At 41.6% G+C, this 20,496-nt stretch overlaps 1 protein-coding gene across 17 annotated transcripts in view; it reads right to left on the reverse strand.

Moving 5' to 3' along the window:
• LOC110489906 (anion exchange protein 2) overlaps window positions 1–20,496 on the reverse strand; it is a 78,771-nt gene that overhangs the window by 21,187 nt on the left and 37,088 nt on the right. For 10 of the 17 annotated variants that reach the window (XM_021562886.2, XM_036944178.1, XM_036944186.1 and 7 more), the window contains one exon: window positions 15,361–15,548. In XM_021562886.2, coding sequence (XP_021418561.2) covers window positions 15,361–15,420 — 60 coding nt within the window. In that variant the 5' untranslated portion in view covers window positions 15,421–15,548. Of the gene's footprint in view, window positions 1–87; window positions 221–297; window positions 541–4,839; window positions 4,960–12,633; window positions 12,784–15,360; window positions 15,549–20,496 lie in introns of those variants that run through there. The other 7 variants (XM_036944191.1, XM_036944188.1, XM_036944187.1 and 4 more) reach the window with 6 other exon arrangements.

Below are 20,496 nucleotides of genomic sequence, written 5' to 3' on the forward strand. Positions count from 1 at the left end.
GTCCATAGCTTATGTCTGCCCATACCATAACCCCACCGGCACCCTGGTGCACACGGTTCACAATATTGACATCAGCAAACCGCTTACCCACACAACGCCATACACTCGGTCTGCCATCTACCCGGTACAGTTGAAACAGGGATTCATTCGTGAAGAGCACACTTCTGCAGTGTGCCCACTGATGTCAGTTACAACGGAAAACTGCAGTCAGGTCAAGACCCTGGTGAGGATGACAAGCACGCAGATGAGCTTCCCTGAGACAGTTTCTGCAGAAATTATTTGGTTGTGCAAACCCACAGTTTCATCAGCTGTCTGGGTGGCTGGTCTCAGACCATCCCTCAGGAGAAGAAGCAGGATGTGGAGGTCCTGGGCTGGCGTGATGACATATGGTCTGCGGTTGTGAGGTCGGCTGGACATACTGGACAAATCCTCCAAAACGGCGTTGGAGGCAGCTTAGGGTAGAGATTCTCTGGCAACAGCTCTGGTGGACATTCCAGAAATCAGCATGCCTACTGCACGCTCCTTGAAAACTTGAGACATCTGTGGCATGGTGTTGTGTGACAAAAAAAAAGCAGATTTTAGAGTGGCCTTTTATTGTCCCCAGCACAAGGTGCACCTGTGTAATGATCCTGCTGTTTAATCAGCTTATTGATATTCCACACCTGTCAGGTGGATATATTCTCTTGGCAAAGAAATGCTCACTAACAGGGACGTAAACAAATTTGTACACAACATTTGAGAGAAATAAGCTTTTTCTGTGAATGGAAAAATGTTGGGATGTTTTATTTCAGCATTAAATGAAACATGGGACCAACACTTTACATGTTGCGTTTATATTTTGGTTCAGTATAATAATAATAATAATAATAATTGAATCACGTGTGCCAGTTCAGGGCTTTAACAAATATGTGAAACGCCTGGTGGTCCCTGAGGAGAGGGCTGAGAAACCCTGAGGTAAGTGATGTTTTCCCCTGCAGCAGGGTGCTAGATTGGGCTGCCGGAGACGTGCTGTGATAAGGATGGTTGCAAAGGTGGAGCCACAGGTGAACTTGATCCCAACAAAGTGGGGGATCCTTGTCTCCTCTGTCCAGCGCTAAGGCAAAGCAGATTTTGCTGTGGCTACAGTACTGATCGTGCGGCTCCTCACTGAGCACTCTGTGACACTGGCCAAACAGTCACGGCACCATGCCTCATTTAACGCCCCTCCAAACCCTTTCTCAGGCCATTTAACATGTCATCGGTAGATTAAATTCTCCCCTGCACTCGAGGGGGACCAAGGAAAAAACATTGATTGATGAGATATGATTATTCCACCTCACACTCCCCATCAGTCTATAGAAATGGTGGACAATGGGCTTTTTCCCTACTCGTCCATCTTACACCAAATAACACCAATGAATAAATAAATCTGCACTGTGTATGGAGTAACTCTTAGCTTAATCATTGCAATTTTCTACCTTCAAATGTCCTTTTTTTTCCCGCAATGGGGCTGCATGTGTAAAATATAGGGAAGAAATTTGGAAAACGGAACAACAGTAAGAAAATATTCATAAAGCACAAAACTATCTTCATAGCAATGGCTACCATGTCATGGAGTTATGGTGTGACCTACAAACACACACATACCACACACAGGCGTAAAACACAGAACCCTCCAGACGAATCCCTGACAGTGTCAACATGTGCCACAAATAGGGCAGTTGCGGTGACCGTATTACCGCCACACCAGCGATCATGAGTCATGAAGGCAGTCAAATTCCACATGACCGTTTAGTCACGGTAATTAGGCTGCTCCAAGCTCTGATGCTGCTGATGGTCATTAGTAGCCTACCAAATTTGCTAACTGCCTGGTACTCAGCACTCTATTGCCCCTCTAATCATTCTCACATCAATGCAAATGTTATCAAAAATCTAATCAAACACTTCATGAGAGCCCATGAGCTGATTTTGCGCAATATTTCTATAGGCTATGCAATTGCGGGAGAAAACAGAGTGATGACCTCTATTAAAAAAAGAGGAGGATCCCATCAGCTTTCTATAGGCTAAGCCTACTATATTTTTTGCTCAACTTTCCTAATATTAAGCACATTGCTTCTCTTTACAACAGGAGTATAGCCTACCTGGCTGGCATGAAAATGATTCACAGGAAAAACATCCTCCATCCGCTATTTAAATGCATAGATAAAATGTATTTTTTTCCCACTGTCCATTTGGAGACAGGTGCATGATAATGGTCCAGTCTAAATCAAAACTAATTTCACCCATATTATTTAGTATGTGTTAAGACACAAACCTTATCAAAACATATAGGCCTATGGGCTACTACATGAGGTGTGCAACTATGATTAGAAAAAGTTGAGAGAGAAAAGCTGTTTCTCATGCTGGGCATTATTCACAAGTAATAATATATAAACTCACAAGTGTTAGGCTAATATTACTCCTGTTGTAAAGAGAATATCTTATAATAAAACCATTACATGCATAATCACATTCGCGGTCACTTTTGATAATGGTGTTTTCCCACAAATGGAACATTCTCGTTTATAGCCTACTGCCATGTGCGCTTATAATGTGAAGAAATAGCCTAAATGTTTATCAACATTTTAAGCCATAGTTCTTATTCGTTGTGTCAGCCACATTGCGTAAAATATATATTTATATGCCATTAGTTGTATTAATTTGGGATCTATTGCATCCTACAACTGTCCCAGACTATGTTTGGAATATTCATTTCTCATACAGAACAGGTCGACTTTTTTACTATGGGGGATAGTAGATTAACATAGGCTAGTGCTTTGCTGTTCGTTAGACCTAGTCATCTTGTTGGCTGACAAAAAGTAAATGTGGACAGTCCTTCCAATATCTTCAATATGCACCTCGGAATTGGATAAGGACGCAAGCAGTTGCGTCCCAGGAAGTGTCTGTCTTCACTTGTAGCCTGTGAGAAAGACACGTGATGTATTAAAAATCAAAACATATAGCCTAACTTTTGTAGAACAACTAAAGTTGAGAGTGCGTGCCGACACCGAGATGACCTGCTATATGGAAGGGAAAGAACCAGACATCTGCTGACCCCCTGTCATGGTGGCGGGATAACCACTCTTGTTTACCTTTATTGGCTCTGCTTGCCAAAAAGTAGATGCGCATGTGTGCTACCAGCACTCTCAGAGAGGTTGTTCAACACGGCAGGGAACGTAGTTACCTCTCTCCGGTCTTCACTGAAACCCGACAAAGTAAACATGCTGGCGTTTCTTAAAATCGGAACCTTATAGCCTAACTTTGGCGAGTTCTATAGCCTATGATAGTGGACTGAAACAATAGCCATTATAGGCAACAGGCAGCTAAAACTGTGTGCAGTATTATCATTTTCCCTTGGTTTTATTTATATAATTAGAAGTGTCTTATTTATTCCTCACCTGTGCTTTTGCTTTACATGTATTACTATTTCAGTGTTGTTAATTCATTTTTTTTTTACATGAACTTTATAACAAACCCTTTTAAACAAAAAAAAAGAAAATACAAAAATGTTTATATATGTAGCCTACAGCCACTATTTGTCACAATGCTGATGTCACCATGCTACTTTTTGTTGTCTCAAGAAAGAAAAATTGTATGTGTGCTAAATTATAAACAGCTTAATCATTATATAAAATGGTGGTGGTGGTGGTGGTGTTTAGCCTGCCCAGCTGATATTGGCCATTTTAAATCAAAACTAATTTCACACATAATAGGCAATTACACTAAGACAAGACATTTTTCCCCCTTTTTTACATTATCAATAGAGTGGAATCATGCAGCCCGTGTTTGTTTTATTTCATAAGACATTAAGGTTTGTATCATTCACAACTCAAGTTGCCAAATAACTCAAACATATAACCTGTTTCAAATAATCATTTTTTAAGCTGAACACAGAATAACCACTCCATGTGTGTACGAGCTAAAATGCCCTGCCTAAAATCAAATAACGGATTTATTGTAATGGTGTACAGGCAATTAAATTGATTTCTTTAAGCAATAAGGCCCGAGGAGGTATGGTCAATATACCACGGCAAAGGGCTGTTCTTATGCACGACGCAACACGGAGTGCCTGGATACAGCCCTTAGCCATGGTATATTGGCCATAAATCACAAACCCCCAGGGTGCCTTATTGCTATTATAAACCGGTTACCAACGTAATTAGAGTAGTAAAAATACATGTTTTGTCATACCCGTGGTATACCACGGCTGTCAGCCAATCGGCATTCAGACTACGAACCAACCTGTTTATAATACACTTATAAAATGTAGATGTTCCAAAGGCACTCATCAGCAGCTTGCATGTGTGGAACCCCTTTATGTTAATTAAACCCTCACCCTTACCTCAGTGACCTCCATTAAAAACACATTTGAGAGTTGCTTTCTGTGACAGTCTCCAGTCTTTGGATGTGTAAGCTACAATCGAAATCTTGAAAGTTTTGATAGTCCTTTCCAATACAATCAACACATGAATTCCAGTTGATGGGCACTTCATCCAAGACTGCTGCCAATCTTAACCACGTACTATTTTTCAATAAAGCATCAAAGTTTAGTTAGAAAATGACAGCCAAGTCTACCTGAAAAACATCCCCACTCACTAGGGACTCCAGTAGTAAAGACAGCTTTTAGCCTATTACTGTGCACAGCGGTTAACAGTCAATCTCGACAGCTAGAGAGGATGTGTAAGGGATTGCCAGCGAGGTGAAACTATTTCCCACAACCAAAAACATGTGCAATAACAAACCATTACAGCAAAAGAACCAGCAATAGAAAGACAAAAAATATGCTCTCCTTCTCTTCCATTTGTGATTTAAGGGACTTACCAGACTCATGTTTCAATGGGATGACTTGTGGTATGAGTGTTGGGAGTCAGGAGTGGTGTTTGAGGCAAGTGGCAATGCCCTCATCTACGGCGACACTGTGGGGCTCTGAATTGCAACACCCTATATAAAAAAACACAAGAATGAGCAGAGCCCTCTCCCTGTGACGCGCTAATCGGAACTGTATCTCCCAGCCTGGCACTAACCTCTCTCTTATGATTGTGCCGTGTTAGAATAAACAAGACTCTGCATTTATTCTCGCTCTGAGGACAAACCAACAGCACCTGAAAGGGCAAGCCGTGTTTGAATGGTCCTCAAACAATACCTTGCATTCACCTCCCTCATTTTAACTTTGGTACGTGTCAATATTGACCAAGGTACTTTAGACCCTAAATCTCTGTCAGAGGCCTTGGAGTGGGATGGGGCTTGATGTCCTTTGGGTGGTGGATCATTCTTGAAACACATGGGAAACTGTTGAGTGTGAAAAATCCAGCAGCATTGCAGTTCTTGACAAACTTGTGCACCTGGCACCAACTACCATACCCCATCAAAGGCACAAATCTTTTGCCTTGCCCATTCACCCTCAATTGCACACATACACAATCCACGTCTCAATTGTGACAAGGCTTAAAAATCCCTCTTTAACCGGTCTCCTCCCCTTCATCTACACTGATTGAAGTGGATTTAACAAGTGACATCGATAAGGGACAGACTGACCAGGTGAATGCTGTGTCACGGAAAGAGCAGGTGTTCATGTTTTGTACACTCGGGGTATATACACTATACTGTATACACAGTGGGGTCTGAAATTGACACCCGTGATAAAGACGAGCAATGACTGTAAAAAATATATATATACTTCAAATACTGAGCTACATTGCATGCAAAAAAAGGGGAAATTATATTACACTGAACAAACATATACACAAACTGCAATATGTTGGTCCCATGTGCCGAAATAAAAGATACCAAAAATGTTCCATACGCACAAAAAGATGATCTCAAATTTAGTGCACAAATGTATTTATATCCCTGTTAGTGAGCATTTCTTCTTTGCCAAGAGAATATGACCTGACAGGTGTGGCATTTCAAGAAGCTGATTAAACAGCACGATCATTACACAGATGCACCTTGTGCTGGGGACAATAAAAGGCAACTCTAAAATGTGCAGTTTTGTTACACAACACAATGCCACAGATGTCTCAAGTTGAGGGAACGTGCAATTGGTAGGCTGACTGCAGGAATGTCCATCAGAGCTGTTGCCAGAGAATTTCATGTTAATTTCTCTACCATAAGCCACCTCCAACGTCGTTTTAGAGGATTTGTCAGTACATCCAACAGGCCTCACCACCGCAGACCACGTGTATGGTGTGATGTGGGCGAGCGATTTTCTGATCTGAACATTGGTGGCGGTAGGATTATGGTATGGGCAGGAATAAGTTACAGACAATGAACATAATTGCATTTTAATCGATGGCAATTTGAATGTACAGAGATACTGTGACGAGATCCTGAGGCCCATTGCATATATGTATTCCCAGTCATGTGAAATTCATAGATCAGGGCCTAATTAATTAATTTAAATTGACTGATTTCCTTATATGAACTTTAACTCTGTAAAATCTTTGAAATTGTTGCATTTCGCATTTATAATTCTGTTCAGTATAATACAATTGCTCAGAGAAAGAGATTTTGTCTAACAAGTAATACATGTTTTTCTTTAAAAGGGAGGGGTCAAAATGATTGACACCCCTAAATATTTTTATAAATAAAGTAGCCAAAAGTTTAGTATTTGGTCCCACATTTATAGCATGTAATGACACTAGGGCTGTGGCGGTCATGCAAATAACTTCTGGTGTCACGGTAATTGACCGTTAATTGACAAAGGGGTTCCACAGATGCAAGCTCCTGATGCGTACCTTTGAAACGTCTACATTTAAAAGCCTATACACCATCACAATGAAACCATTATTTTAGGCAGGTCTTTCCTATAAAACATAATATGAAGAAAATGTATTTCAGAAGAACAGAATAACATAATCTGAGTCAGCCTATGTATGTTACTGATCTGGCTATGCGCCATGCCAATGGCAGCAGGTTAGTAATTTAACAGACAAGGTACGCTTATAATTCCAGTGCTATTATTTTATTTTATATGATTTTACACTAACAATATAATTGAACAACGCTGAATAAAATTGAAAGGATATTTTTCCCAAATGACTGATGAGCTAGTGCGAACACGGAGCCGTTATTCTGCGTCCAGTTTAAAAAGTGATCATTTGAAATAAGTGCTAACGCTTGATTTATAGTTATTTGGAAACTTTAGTTGTGAATGATAAAAACCTTAGAATGTCTTATTAAATCAAAACATACAGTGCCTTTCGGAAAGGATTCAGACCCATTGACTTTTTCCACTTTGTTATGTTACAGCCCTATTCTAAAATGGATTACATTGTTTCCCCCCCCCCCCCCCTCATCAACTACACACACAATACCTAATAATAACAAAGCAAAAACAGGTTCAGAAATGTTTGCTAATTTGTTCAATTTAAAATAAAAAAAACAAAAAAAATCACATTTACATAAGTATTCAGACCCTTTACTCAGTACTTTGTTGAAGCACATTTGGCAGCGATTACAGAATTGACTCTTCTTGGGTATGACGCTACAAGCTTGGCACACCTGTATTTGGGGAGTTTCTCCCATTCTTCTCTGCAGATACTCTCAAGCTCTGTCAGGTTGGATGGGGAGCGTTGCTGCCCAGCTATTTTCAGGTTTCTCCAGAGAAGTTAGATCGGGTTCAAGTCCGGGCTCTAGCTGGGCCGCACAAGGACATTCAGAGACTTGTCCTGACGCCACTTCTGCGTTGTCTCGGCTGTGTGCTTAGGGCCGTTGTCCTGAAGGTGAACCTTCACCCCGGTCTGAGGTCCTGAGCGTTCTGGAGCAGGTTTTCATCAAGGATCTCTCTGTACTTTGCTCCGTTAATCTTTTCCTGGATCCTAACTAGTCTCCCAGTCCCTGCCACTGAAAAACATCTAGGGTTGCAAAATTCTGGCAACTTTCGCAAAATTCCCAGGTTTTCGAGAAATCCTGGTTGGAAAACTCCTGGAATCAGAAGGGAATAAAATCTTCTAAACAGGATTTCTGGAAAACCTGGACATTTTGGGAAAGTTACTGGAATTTTGCAACCCTAAAAACATCACCACAGCATGATGCTCCCACCACCATTCTTCATGGGATGGTGCCAGGTTTCCTCCAGACGTGACACTTGGCATTCAGGCCAAAGAGTTCAATCTTGGTTTCAGAAAGAGTCTTTAGGTGCCTTTTGGCAAACTCCAAGTGGGATGTCATGTGCCTTTTACTGAGTAGTGGCTTCTGTCTGGCCACTCTACCATAAAGGCCTGATTGGTGGAGTGCTGCAGAGATGGTTGTCTGGAAGGTTCTCCCATCCCCACAGAGAAACACTGGAGCTCTGTCAGTGACCATCGGGTTCTTGGTCACCTCGCTGACCAAGGCCCTTCTCCACGGATTGCTCAGTTAGGCCCGGGCAGTCAGCTCTAGGACTGCCCTAGGAAGAGTCTTGGTGGTTCCAAACTTCTTCCATTTAAGAATGGAGGCTACTGTGTTCCTGGGGACCTTCAATACTGCAGAAATGTTTTGGTACCCTTCCCCAGATCTGTGCATCAACACAAAGCTATCTCTGAGCTCTACAGACAATTCCTTGGTTTTGCTCTGACATGCACTGTTAATTGTGGGACCTTATATAAATAAGGTATGTTTTTTGCAAAGATGTTGCAGTCCACTATCATAGGCTCTATCTAGCACTGGCCAACGTTAGGCTTTAAGGTTCTGATTAAGAAGCACCAACATGTTTAATTTGTCGGGCTTCAGTGAAGACCGGAGAGAGGTAACTATGTTCCCTGTCGTGCTGAACACCCTTTGACACAGTGCTGGTAGCACACATGCACATATACTTTTTGGCAAGCAGAGCCAATAAAGGTAAACGAGAGAGTGGTTATATCCCGCCACCATGACAGGGGGTCAGCAGATGTGTCTGGTTCCTTCTCTGCCATATAGCTGGTCATATCGGTGTCGGCACACACTATCAAGGGTACCGGGGTTTGCTTTCAGGTTCTGTTTCTTCTTTAAGAAGATCACCATTCTTCTCGCATATTCGGAAAATGTCTTCATCCAGATTTATTAGCTGATCTCTCACATTTGACTTGAATCCAAAAAGATTCCAAATGGCTGCCGTTGTGTTTGGCTTTTAAAAAAAACATCCATGACCATGTTTTAGAAACAGTTTTTACCTGTTTTTGACCAACTGGATCTGATGGGATCGCTCCGATCTTCTGCTCTTTTCTGTCCATATGGGAAGACGTGGTTCAGGTAGCCTAGTGGTTAGAGCGTTGGGCCAGTAACCAAAAGGTTGCTGGATCGAATCACCAAGCTGACAAGGTAAAAATCTGTCATTCTGCCCCTGAACAAGGCAATTAACCCATGTTCCCCATAGGCCACCATTGTAAATAAGAATTTGTTCTTAGCTGACTTTCGTAGTTAAATAACAGTAAAAATAAAAAAAAAAAAAAAAAAAAATCAAGGCAAGTTTTCAGGGCCAGATTTTTCTAAAATGCTGGTTTCGGCTATTGTTACCTCTGCAGATTATTAAATTAAATCATGAAGTGTTTGATTTTCGAATACATTTGCATTTATATCAGAGTGATTAGAAGGACCATTAGAGTGCCATTAGTGACTTGCTGTTAGCAAGTGCAGTTTTGGAGTAGCCTAATTATCGTGAATCAACAGTCACGTGGAATTTAACTGCGGTTATGACTCGTGACTGCCGGCGTGGCGGTAATATGATCACCGTAACAGCCCTAGATGCTACAAACTTGTTGGATGCATTTGCAGTTTGTTTTGGTTGTGTTTCAAATTATATTGTGCCCAATAGAAATTAATGGTAAATAATGTTGTCATTTTGGAATCACTTTTATTGTAAATAAGAATATAATATATTTCTAAACACGTCTACATTAATGTGGATACTACCATGCTTACGGATAATCCTGAATGAATAATGAAAGTTACAGAAGGTCAAAGATCATACCCCCAAGACATGCCGGGGCGGAAGGGTAGCCTAGTGGTTAGAGCGTTGGACTAGTAACTGAAAGGTTGCAAGTTCAAATCCCTGAGCTGACAAGGTACAAATCTGTCGTTCTGCCCCTGAACAGGCACTGTTCCTAGGCCGTCATTGAACATAAGAATTTGTTCTTAACTGACTTGCCTAGTTAAATAAAGGTATAAAATAAAATGCCAACCCCTGTTATTGGTAACGGGGAGAGGTGATGTCTTGGTTTGACCCTCTTAACTTTCTCACTCACGTTTTTCTTTTTACAGAAACAAACATTCTCTCAGCCTTGTACTGTGGGAAGAGAGAACATGCGCCATATAGGTCATTGAATCAGCAAATGGGGCTTTTCCACAACAAACGTAGATTGGATATAACACCTGAATGTCCTGAAATGGTTGAGGCGTTGTAACTAAGTACCAAGTGCTATTGTTCTGGAGTTAAACATTGAACATGTTCAGACCGCAATGGATTGTTAGAGGACAATGGCACACAATGGTTATGTGGCTTTGGAAGACTTAGAAGCGTAAAATTAAAGTGATCAGATAGGAGATGAGCTGGGGAGATGTGAACATGCAGTGTGCTCTGCCTTTGTCTTAACATTGCTTAGCCGGGGGGGGGCAGGGTGAAGCCGAGGCCTTGTAGAACACTTTGAAGGTCAAAGTGGAGGTCACCTCCACAATGCCCTGAAGTGAGGTTGGTGATACGATTCTGTAGGTACCATGAACACTCACAGGCCGTTAGTTGTCATACTGAAGCGTTACCCTGGTCGTACTGATGGTTTGGGGAAGCCTGCTCAGGACCTTCTTAGGAACCAGGTAGGTAGACAAAACTTTTAGCAAAATAAACATCACACACAAGAAGAGAAATCAAATCTGCTGTGTGGAAAGTGAAAAGAGATACAGAGGAAGCTTTCTAATATCTAATTAGAGTTCCCCAATACAGTAAACCAGATAGATTAGGCAAACTGAAATATTAATCTCAGTAATGCAATAACCCCTACTGTCTGCTTAACGTATACTAGGTTTGTTACAAGCAAAGTGAGTGTAGTGAGTACTCAGCTAGTCACTTACACAGAGGCTGTAGAGAGGATTAGAGGAGCCGAGAGGTGGCTGAAATCCCACACAGTCAGCAACACTCAGAGCAGAAGGACAGGTTAACAGTGGCGGATATAGAGTAGTAAGTGGTCATGTAATACTCCGTTGAGTCACTGCATTCCTGCAGCAGCAGGCCAGACGAGGAGATCTCATGTCCATCTGTTGGAGAGGTCTTTGAAGGTAATGCCTTATGTGTAAATATGACCACTGTCTCTTTCTCCCCAGTGGTACCATCTGGGTAAACAGGCCAATGTACCTCAAAGTTGCTTCCCTTCACTTTTGAGGTCTGATTAAAGTGCCCACCAAATCATATTTTCAACCACTGACCTTGATTCTTAGTTGTTGACGTTCAGAGAAACGTGAGGAAGTAAGCTTGACAAAATCGAGGGTGGCCATGCATTAAACTTTATTGAGGGGTAGACCAGCAATGCTAAAGCTTTCTTTCCCACACTGATTAAGTGATAGTGGAGTGGAGCTAGTCCTAGTGCGAGTCGGATGTCATCTGGACATGCACCCGCCTCTGTGGAAGATCTTTGTCCATGCAGCCCATGAACTATCAATTAACTTCATTCTTTATTAAAAAAATAAAGCACCTTTGATATTCTTCATGTAACAAAAAGCGCTATATAAATATATTATTATTAATGTGATATCCCTTGCATGATGATAGCCAGTGACATTGGATACTGTCATACTGTGACTTAGAGAGGAGGAAGGGGGTTGGGGTGCGGGGTGCGGGGACTCTTAATTCTAATCCCTTTACGAAGGACAAACAAAAGAGGCTGGCGATTTGTCATGCCAGACAAAAGTTATTCTCTAATGGGGTCACTTCTAGGGGAGGTGTTACTCACAACATGCTGATTGTATAAATCCTCTCACACCACAGCTGTGTCCCAAACAGCACCCTATTCCCTGCACAGTAGCGCACTACATAGAGAATAAGGTGCCATTAAGGACGCATGCCTTGCCACTTCTAGCTGTCCAACACTATTCACACATGGCTCTGGCAGCCATTAGCTAGGAGTTTTACAAGACACTGACTGACCACATTCCCCTGCTGAGATATCTAGCGTGCTCCATCTGTTGACAGTCGAGGGGTAACTATCAGCAAATCACTGATTAAGACAACAAATCAGAAGAAATGTTGTCCTCCATTCACAAACTCACGCAAACAGTCAATGGGCTGTTGACAAAATAACAAGACCGTCGCAGACGCCTTTGGAATTGGACAGTGCAACAACTCTTTATTATTAGTAGTTGTTGTCGCAACAAATCTTTGCAAAGTTCACATTTCACTTGTTGCACACATTACAACAAAATGTTGTCAGGGAAAAAAGGACAAATTCATTCAGTTTCGAACCCCATTGTGTTCACTTTTACTACAAGTCAGGTGTAGACCTATCTACTATATTTTTTGTTCAGCCTTTAAAACCAATATAGTGCACGTGGTATGTAGACATAGAACAGGAAAAGTCTCTTCATGTCCACACACATGGAGGCGCTTCTAAAGGAAATCAATGCCCATGTGACTCTGCTGTATGTTACCCTGTGTTCAAACTCATAACTCACCTTTGCTGCTGTGTAAAGAAACTCCATCAAAGTCCAATCTTGTTTCTCACGCGGCATTATCTCTAGCGACCTTATTTTTTGCTTGATAAGTAAAAATAACTGCCGCACACAGTAATCACATTTTCAACCTCTGTCTATGGTCTCTTTCGGTTGCCTCCAGTCACATGACAAAAGGGCAGTACCTAGCGGCAGGAAGAGGACATCAACCCCAGTTTCACAACGTTGACCGACCCTTCCAAAATCCAAATAGGATTATCTAAACTATCCTTAAACACACACACACTCTCTCTTCCCTCTTGCATACACATGTACACTCATCACTCATCGTTTGAACGGTGAATTATTAACTCAGAAGAGCAAGGAAGCAAGGAAAATTACATGTCTTTTGTCAATTTAACTATCAGCTTCATGCAGATGTACAAGAAAGAAAACATCTGCAGCCATGAAGTTGTAAACACATCAATTGGATAGCAGCTTAGGTATGTATTGACAACCTGACAACCGTCTGAATTCTCCGTAAGAGATTATAAAGACGCTTCATGGCTGCCAGCCTTGTAACGGAGTTATATTGAACTGATTGAACTGACTAATGGGCTGAATCTGATTACCAGCAGACTCTATTCAAATCACAGCCCTCAAAGCCGTCCATCAACAAGCCATCTGTCCTTGGACAGGAAAAGGTTTAGAGAGCCCAGATTTACCAAGGTTAAATAAGGTCGGTGTAATGTCACAAAACAGCAGACTTGTCACACTAACCAGACATACGGTAGATAAATCTGTAGGCCATAATTAGCCATTACCGCCACTGGGATACCCGTCCATCTCACAGAGTACATACAACTTACTATATGTTCATGTTTTGCATTGCACCTCTGCAACTCAGACATGTGTAGCAGGGACATTACAATTCAACTACAGAACTACCGCTACATTATAACACAGGGAGGTATTCAGGACATGAGCGTCCTTTCACTCTTAGTTGTTTATGTCTTGGAGAGTCCACCTACTAAGAGGCAGTAGGCCAGTCCTGGGGGGGTTGTCTAGTGCCACAGCCACATGATTGTGTAACATGGGATAGGAAGCAGCTGACTGAAAAAAAAATTGCATAGCTCAGGGAAAGCAGGAATTTCCTGAAGTGGTTGAGCAGTGAGTGACGTTCTAGTATCTACCGCTCTTGCACTGTGTGTGGTGGTGCATGTGTTTGAGTCTACTGTACGTGTGCATGCATGCATGCTTAAGAGGGTCGTGGGAGAATGTTTGTGTGGGTCACAAATGGATGCTCATGCTCATTTCATTTTTGTTTGTTGTGTAAAGGTTAAAGATCTGCTATAAACTCTGTATCCAATCTCAATTAATCATTTGAAGAAACCATAAAGAGGACGTGTATTTATTCCTCATTGATTGCCCAGAAAACATTTTTTCTTTCTTTGAATGACCCACGGCATCTCTCAACACTACCCAAAGCAACTTACTCATCTTCTTCAGATTGTTATTTTGAGAGGACCCCAGGGACCTGGAATTTAGTTTTAACCATTGACCTTGACCAGCTGGCCTCTGCTCTGAGCCTAAACCACAGAGATGCTTTAGCACCGAGCTTCTAAAAGTACTGATGCCAATATGTTAAGTTGGAGTGCCCATTCTGCCCCACATTACAAACCGGGCACTGGAAAGGCCTGGAAATACAACAAGATATTTTGGTCCTAGTACAGCGTCATTTCTAAATAGACGCTGGCTTAAGAAAAGTGGAAGGAAATTGCTTGGCTTGGTGTAACCTTCGACATACTTGATTCCCCAAGCCAATCTCCACCCCATAAGGTCGTATAAGGGCAGCAGGCACTTCTCAAATGGGGCCCAAGGGAAATGGTTTGAAAAACGTTTCATGTTTCAATTCAGAAGTCAGAATTAATAAAAATATCCCTAAACCTGCCTGGAGTCAGGGGATTTAATCCCAGTGAGGGCATGGATTTGTATATACCCTGCTCTGAGAAGAACGGCACAAACCAAAAAACACACTCCCATTCCAAAACACAGTGAACTGGAGAGGCTGACGAAGCAGAACTCTAGCATAGAGAGAATGTGTGTCACGTGTACAAAGAAACAAGGACGTTTGGCAATCAGAGATCAGATGAATGCCTTTCTCAGAGGACCACTGCTGTTTTATGAGAATATTCAATTAGCATAAACTAACACAATATATAGTCAGGAGCAATAATATATCAATGTACAGTACCAGTCAAAAGTTAGGACACACTCATTCAAAAGTTTCTTTATTTGAACTATTTTCTACATTGCAGAATAATAGTGAACACATCAAAACGATGAAAAAATACATATGGAATCATGTAGGAACCAAAAAAGTGTTAGACAAATGCCAAGAGTGTGCAAAGGTGTCATCAAGGCAAACGGTGGCTACTTTGAAGAATCTCAATTTTTGATTTGATTAACCCTTTTTATGGTTACTCATGATTCCATATGTGTTATTTCAGTGTCTTCACTATTATTCTACAATGTAGAAAATAGTACAAATAAAGAAAAACCCTTGAATGAGTAGGAGTGTCCAAACTTTTGACTGGTACTGTATGTTGACACGCAATTTCTTACTGATGTCAATGACTGTCAAATCACAGGTCTCTTTGATGTCTGTGTTTGTTTGCATTGTGTGGAAAATGTTTGTTAGGATGACCTGACTTACTGAACTTGTATCACAGTGTGAATGAATGGACTTACAATGTGGATGACTGATGCCAAGGCGTCTGTGATATTGCTGGGTTCATTGGGGTTGCTCATGGCTCCTCTCCTCTGTGGAATGGGTGCTGGTGCTGTGGCTGTCTGGATAGCTAACAGGTTTAGGGAACGGTGTGGATTCAGCCCTTCTCTTTCTCACTTGGACTCAGATAGCTTTTGGGCAGCATAACCTGGGAAAGACAGAAAGATGTAAGTGCATCTTAAAACAAACCTTTAAATATATTTCTATATTTTTTTTAACAAGTTATTTAGCAGACGCTGTTATCCAGAGCGACTTGGGTTAGTGCCTTCATCTGAAGATAGCTGGGTGAGACAACCACATATCAGTCATAGTAAGTACATTTTTCCTCAATAAAGATGCTGTCAGCAAAGTCAGTGCTAAACTCAATGAGTCATCTTGTTTTTACACAGCACAATAAAACTACTCTCACAAAACACAAAGGTCATGACAGCTTCCTTGTTTGGTTAGGAAGATGATAATTCATCTTTGATTCCTGCCTAAAGGCTGAGGTTGTCAGCACAAGCTCAGACTTAGACACAGGGCCCCTAACCATGATTAGTCACGTGTCTTGTTACTGTGTCCCTGTTGGGGAGGACTCCAGTCCTACTGTAATTCCTCACCACCCCCAAGGTCATTACAACCACTGTCTGATAAGGGCCAGATAAGGGCTTGCTACTGTTGAGAAGAGGCTGTGATAAGTGATGGCGCGTGACTGGGGCCACGCGCCCTACCCCTGCAGGAGGACCCATACCTGCAGGTCAGGAGCCTTTGGGTACAGTAGAGACAGACAGGAAGCAAGGACAGACAGGGCTGGTGGTGGTGCAGCACCAAGAGGTGTAACATCAAAGTCTGGTATGATCATTGTACTGCATAATATGGATTTCTGATGAGTTTTTGTACCCATTTCAAGATAACTGGCAGCCAGCATTAAACTAACTGATTGTGAGGAATCAGATGCTGGTGCATGCTGTATAACCTACTCTGAATAATGTTTCCTAATGTATTCCTGTCGAAGAGAACATCAACAGAAAGCTTTACCCTTTTCAATCCCTTTGATATTCCAGGTGGTCAATGGTTTCAGCTTACAGAGAGCTTGGCGTGAGTCAAACATTGGCTCTGTGTGTCTCTGTTGAAGGAGATGCGCCTTTTCATTCAGACAGCTATAGCAGAGGAGATCTGTACGACCCAAATGGAACTCTATTTTGTTTATAGCGCACTACTTTTGACTAAGACCTATAGAGCTCTGGTCAAAAGTAGTGCACTGCAACAGGGTGGCTGTTCACGTTGGGCCATTCTAGACTCACCGTTAGAAACACTGTCTGTTCCGTCAAAGGCAGCCTAGTTTTCCTGGCAATCACTATCAAAGTGCTTCACTGAAGCCAGGGCATAATCATATCAATGACCTTGTTTGCAAGAAAAGGTCCTTAAGAGGTAGCCTGGCTCATAACTTAGTACAGTCAACTATATAGAGATTAGGCTATGACGCGTGCTGTTGTTTGGAGGTTGTGGGCTGGAGAGAGAACGCTTTGTTCAAAAATGTTAATTCTCCCAATCATAAGTGGAGTTCAAGAGGGACAAGGAAAGGGAGTGACATTAGGGGCCGTATGCATCAAGCGTCTCAGAGTAGGACAGCTGACTTAGGATCAGTTTTGCCATTGATATCACAATGAATAGATTGCATGAACAGGGGGGACCGGTCTAATCTTAGATCAACACTACTCCAAGACACTTGATACATAAAAGGCACAGGAAAATGACTAATTCCATGTACCAGAGATCTTAAATGATCAACAAGTCAATTGCACTGAGACAAGATATCTCAATGACACGTGACACACGCACAGTTGTAATTAGGAGACATGAGAAAATTGACTGTGTCAAACTGCACAATAAGAACCAAAAACTGTTTTGATGCGCTTAAAATAGGACTTTCTCAGTAAAACTAGACCCCTGCTGACTAAGGAAAGGGGAGTGATCAACAGTGGGATAAAGTTAGAATTACAGTACATTGGGTTCCTAACCACACAACCATGGGAAATGGCTTATGCACCCCAGGGCAAGACTGTAATAACATCCATTATGATAACAATATGAACACAGTAATACAAATAATACAAAGCCAAAAAAAATAAAATTACAGCAATCACAATGAAAGGAAATCAATGCAGAGCCAAATTGCCCAGTGGATTTATCCAGCCATGTCATAACTTTTTCAGGGACCTGATATTTTCAGCCTGCAATCAATCAGCCTTCCAGACTTTTGAATATGGGACATTTATCATCCTAAGATTGAAAGGAGAGGACTGTGGACTACAGGAAAAGGAGGACTGAGCCCTCCTCCATTCTCATCGACGGGGCTGTAGTGGAGCAGGTTGAGTGAGAGTTTCAAGTTCCTTGGTGTCCACGTCACCAACAAACGAACATGGTCCAAGCACACCAAGAAAACCTGTTCCCCCTCGGGAGACTGAAAATATTTGGCATGGGTCCTCATGGGTCCTCAAAAGGTGGGTCCTCAAAAAGGTTCTAGAGCTGCACCCTGCATCCTGACTGGTTGCGTCACTGCCTGGTATGGTGACTGCTTGGCCTCCGACCACAAGAAACTACAGAGGGTAGTGCATACTGCCTAGTACTTCACTGGGGCCAATCTTCCTGTCATCCAGGACCTCTATACCAGGCAGTGTCAGAGGAAGGCCCTAAAATTGTCAAAGACTCTAGCTACCCTAGTCATAGACTTCTCTCTGCTACCGCACGGCAAATGGCTACCCAGACTATTTGCATTGCCCCCCCTCTCTTTTACACCGCTTCTACTCTCTGTTATTATCTATGCATAGTCACTTTAATAACTCTACCTACATGTACGTATTACCTCAACTAATCGGTGCCCCCGCACATTGACTCTCTACCGGTACCCCCTGTATATGGCCTCGCTTTTGTTATTTTACTGCTGCTTTTTAATTATTTGTTACTTTGATTTCTTATTATTTATTTCTTATTAACTGCATTGTTGGTTTTAAGGGCTTGTAAGTAAACATTTCACTGTAAGGTCTACACATGTTGTATTCGGCGCAAGTGACAAATAAAATTTGATAACCTCTGTCCCAGGCTTAACTGCTACTGCATTAACATAACCTGAAGAAATAGGCTAAAGTGATAGTGCAAGATTCTGGCAACTATGGATAGACATTTTATGTTCCTGCGTTCCAGTATGAAGGTAGAGGTAGTTTTGTGAGCCAATCAGCATGGGAAATTAACAACAGTCAAATGCTGGTAGATTTAGGCTGGCTTGTAGACATAGGCGGGTAGTCACACAGAGCATTTGGGAGCCATTTAAATTTTTTATCCAAAGCCCACATGTATTTAAAAAAAAAAAAGTAATTTAAAAAACATGCATGAGTGTGTGTGTCATCTCAAAGAGAGAATTTCAACACTACAGTGGTGAAAGCGAGGTAGGGTACAGCATATGTTCAATATCTGGTTCAAACAATAGAGAAAGATGGAGGCCTTGCCTGCTTGAAAAGGTATAGAACACATTAATATGTTGTTTTAAAGAAATGTGGCTGATAACATTTGCGCATTAAATTCACCACCCTGGAGCCAATGCTAACTAGCATAAACGCAATGACTGGAAGTCTACCGGAACAGCTAGCATGCTAGCTTGCACTATCACTAGTCTATGATATGGCAATATAGGTGGATGAGGAGACCCTTTACATGAGCAAGCATTTCCTGCTTGAGGTTTGGTCATCTAGCCCTGTGGCCTCCTTTGCAGCCTTCTGCACTTTTTCCCTTGCAGAGTGGAAAAGTACTGGCAAATAAAGCTATGTAAAGTCTTCCATTTCTCTAATCTATGTTTAGTCAAGTCACCGGAGTTTCCACAATTCTGATGTCACCTTAAGTCACCTGGTACACAAACCTTATGGTGACATAACTAACTCCTCATCAATGTCTGAGATTCCATTCTAATGCTTTCACAAGACGTCTGTCTACCTGCTTTCACAAGGCAAAATATGGATCAGTGCTGTAAAATTACAAAAAAATTATTCAAATAGTAAAATATTGATTTCTAATACTCTATCAAATCAATGTTAGTTACCTGGGTAGTTTGAATCTGACAGGAGACGTGAAGGTATTGACAACTTTATGACACCAGTGGCAGAGTTCCATGAAACAACTTAATTGCTTACTTCCATTAAGCAGTAGCAGGGCTCTACGCTAACTTTTTTTTAATAAGAAGCACGTGTGCGCCTAAATTGAAGGCTCACACAAAGAAATTTAGGAGCACAATGAAACATATTTGAGGTAATAAAGCAAGAATCCTTCATTTTTCTAGGCGCACTGGTGCTCGCAAATATTTAGGCGCATATGCAATTAAAATGGTCGCACTTTAGAGCCCTGAGTAGGCCTATTTGCTTCCCAACTTCCCACTCATACCAGTAAACTTCCAATGTCTCAGACATGGGAATCAAATAGCATCTGTGCCGTGTCCACTTAAATTGATAAAACAATAAGGACCTGCTCTGAAAACAGTCTGAATTCGAGTCAAATAATGCCCCCCTAGGGAAAGCTCACCACTTTATAAATAACTGCAGTTAAAACCCATACATTTCGATTTGCATTTTGCCTCCTAGGCCTGTATGACTTGCACAGCATGACAGCTCTGTGAGATTATAAAGGACTTGGGTCACGCAATATGCAGTAAACTATAGGCTAAGAGTACACTTAAAGCAAAGCCTAGCTGATCAGTTTAGAGTAGGTATTGATATCTGCAAATGATTTAATATAACATGTAAATTGAGTCTACACAGTCAGTACCACTCAAGCTTATAAGAAGCTGTTGTAGGCTCAATCTACATGACAAGCCAATAACTCTTGGAAGCCTCAATTCAAGTGGTAGTAAAAACATGTTGTGTTGCAGTTGGACAGTTTTAAGCCTTTAAATTGTGTGGCATAAAAGTATAGACCACAGATTACATACTGGCATTCTTCAATCAAAAAGGCATCATTTCAGGAAAAGCAGTTCAATAAGAAATCTAACTACCAATGAAAATGCCATTCCACAAATAGACACTCAATTATAATGTGGAAACCTCATCGTGGACACAACGTATACTTAAGAT

Source organism: Oncorhynchus mykiss, chromosome 15 (assembly GCF_013265735.2).
Source record: "Oncorhynchus mykiss isolate Arlee chromosome 15, USDA_OmykA_1.1, whole genome shotgun sequence".
In the NCBI taxonomy this organism is placed as follows: Eukaryota; Metazoa; Chordata; class Actinopteri; order Salmoniformes; family Salmonidae; genus Oncorhynchus; species Oncorhynchus mykiss.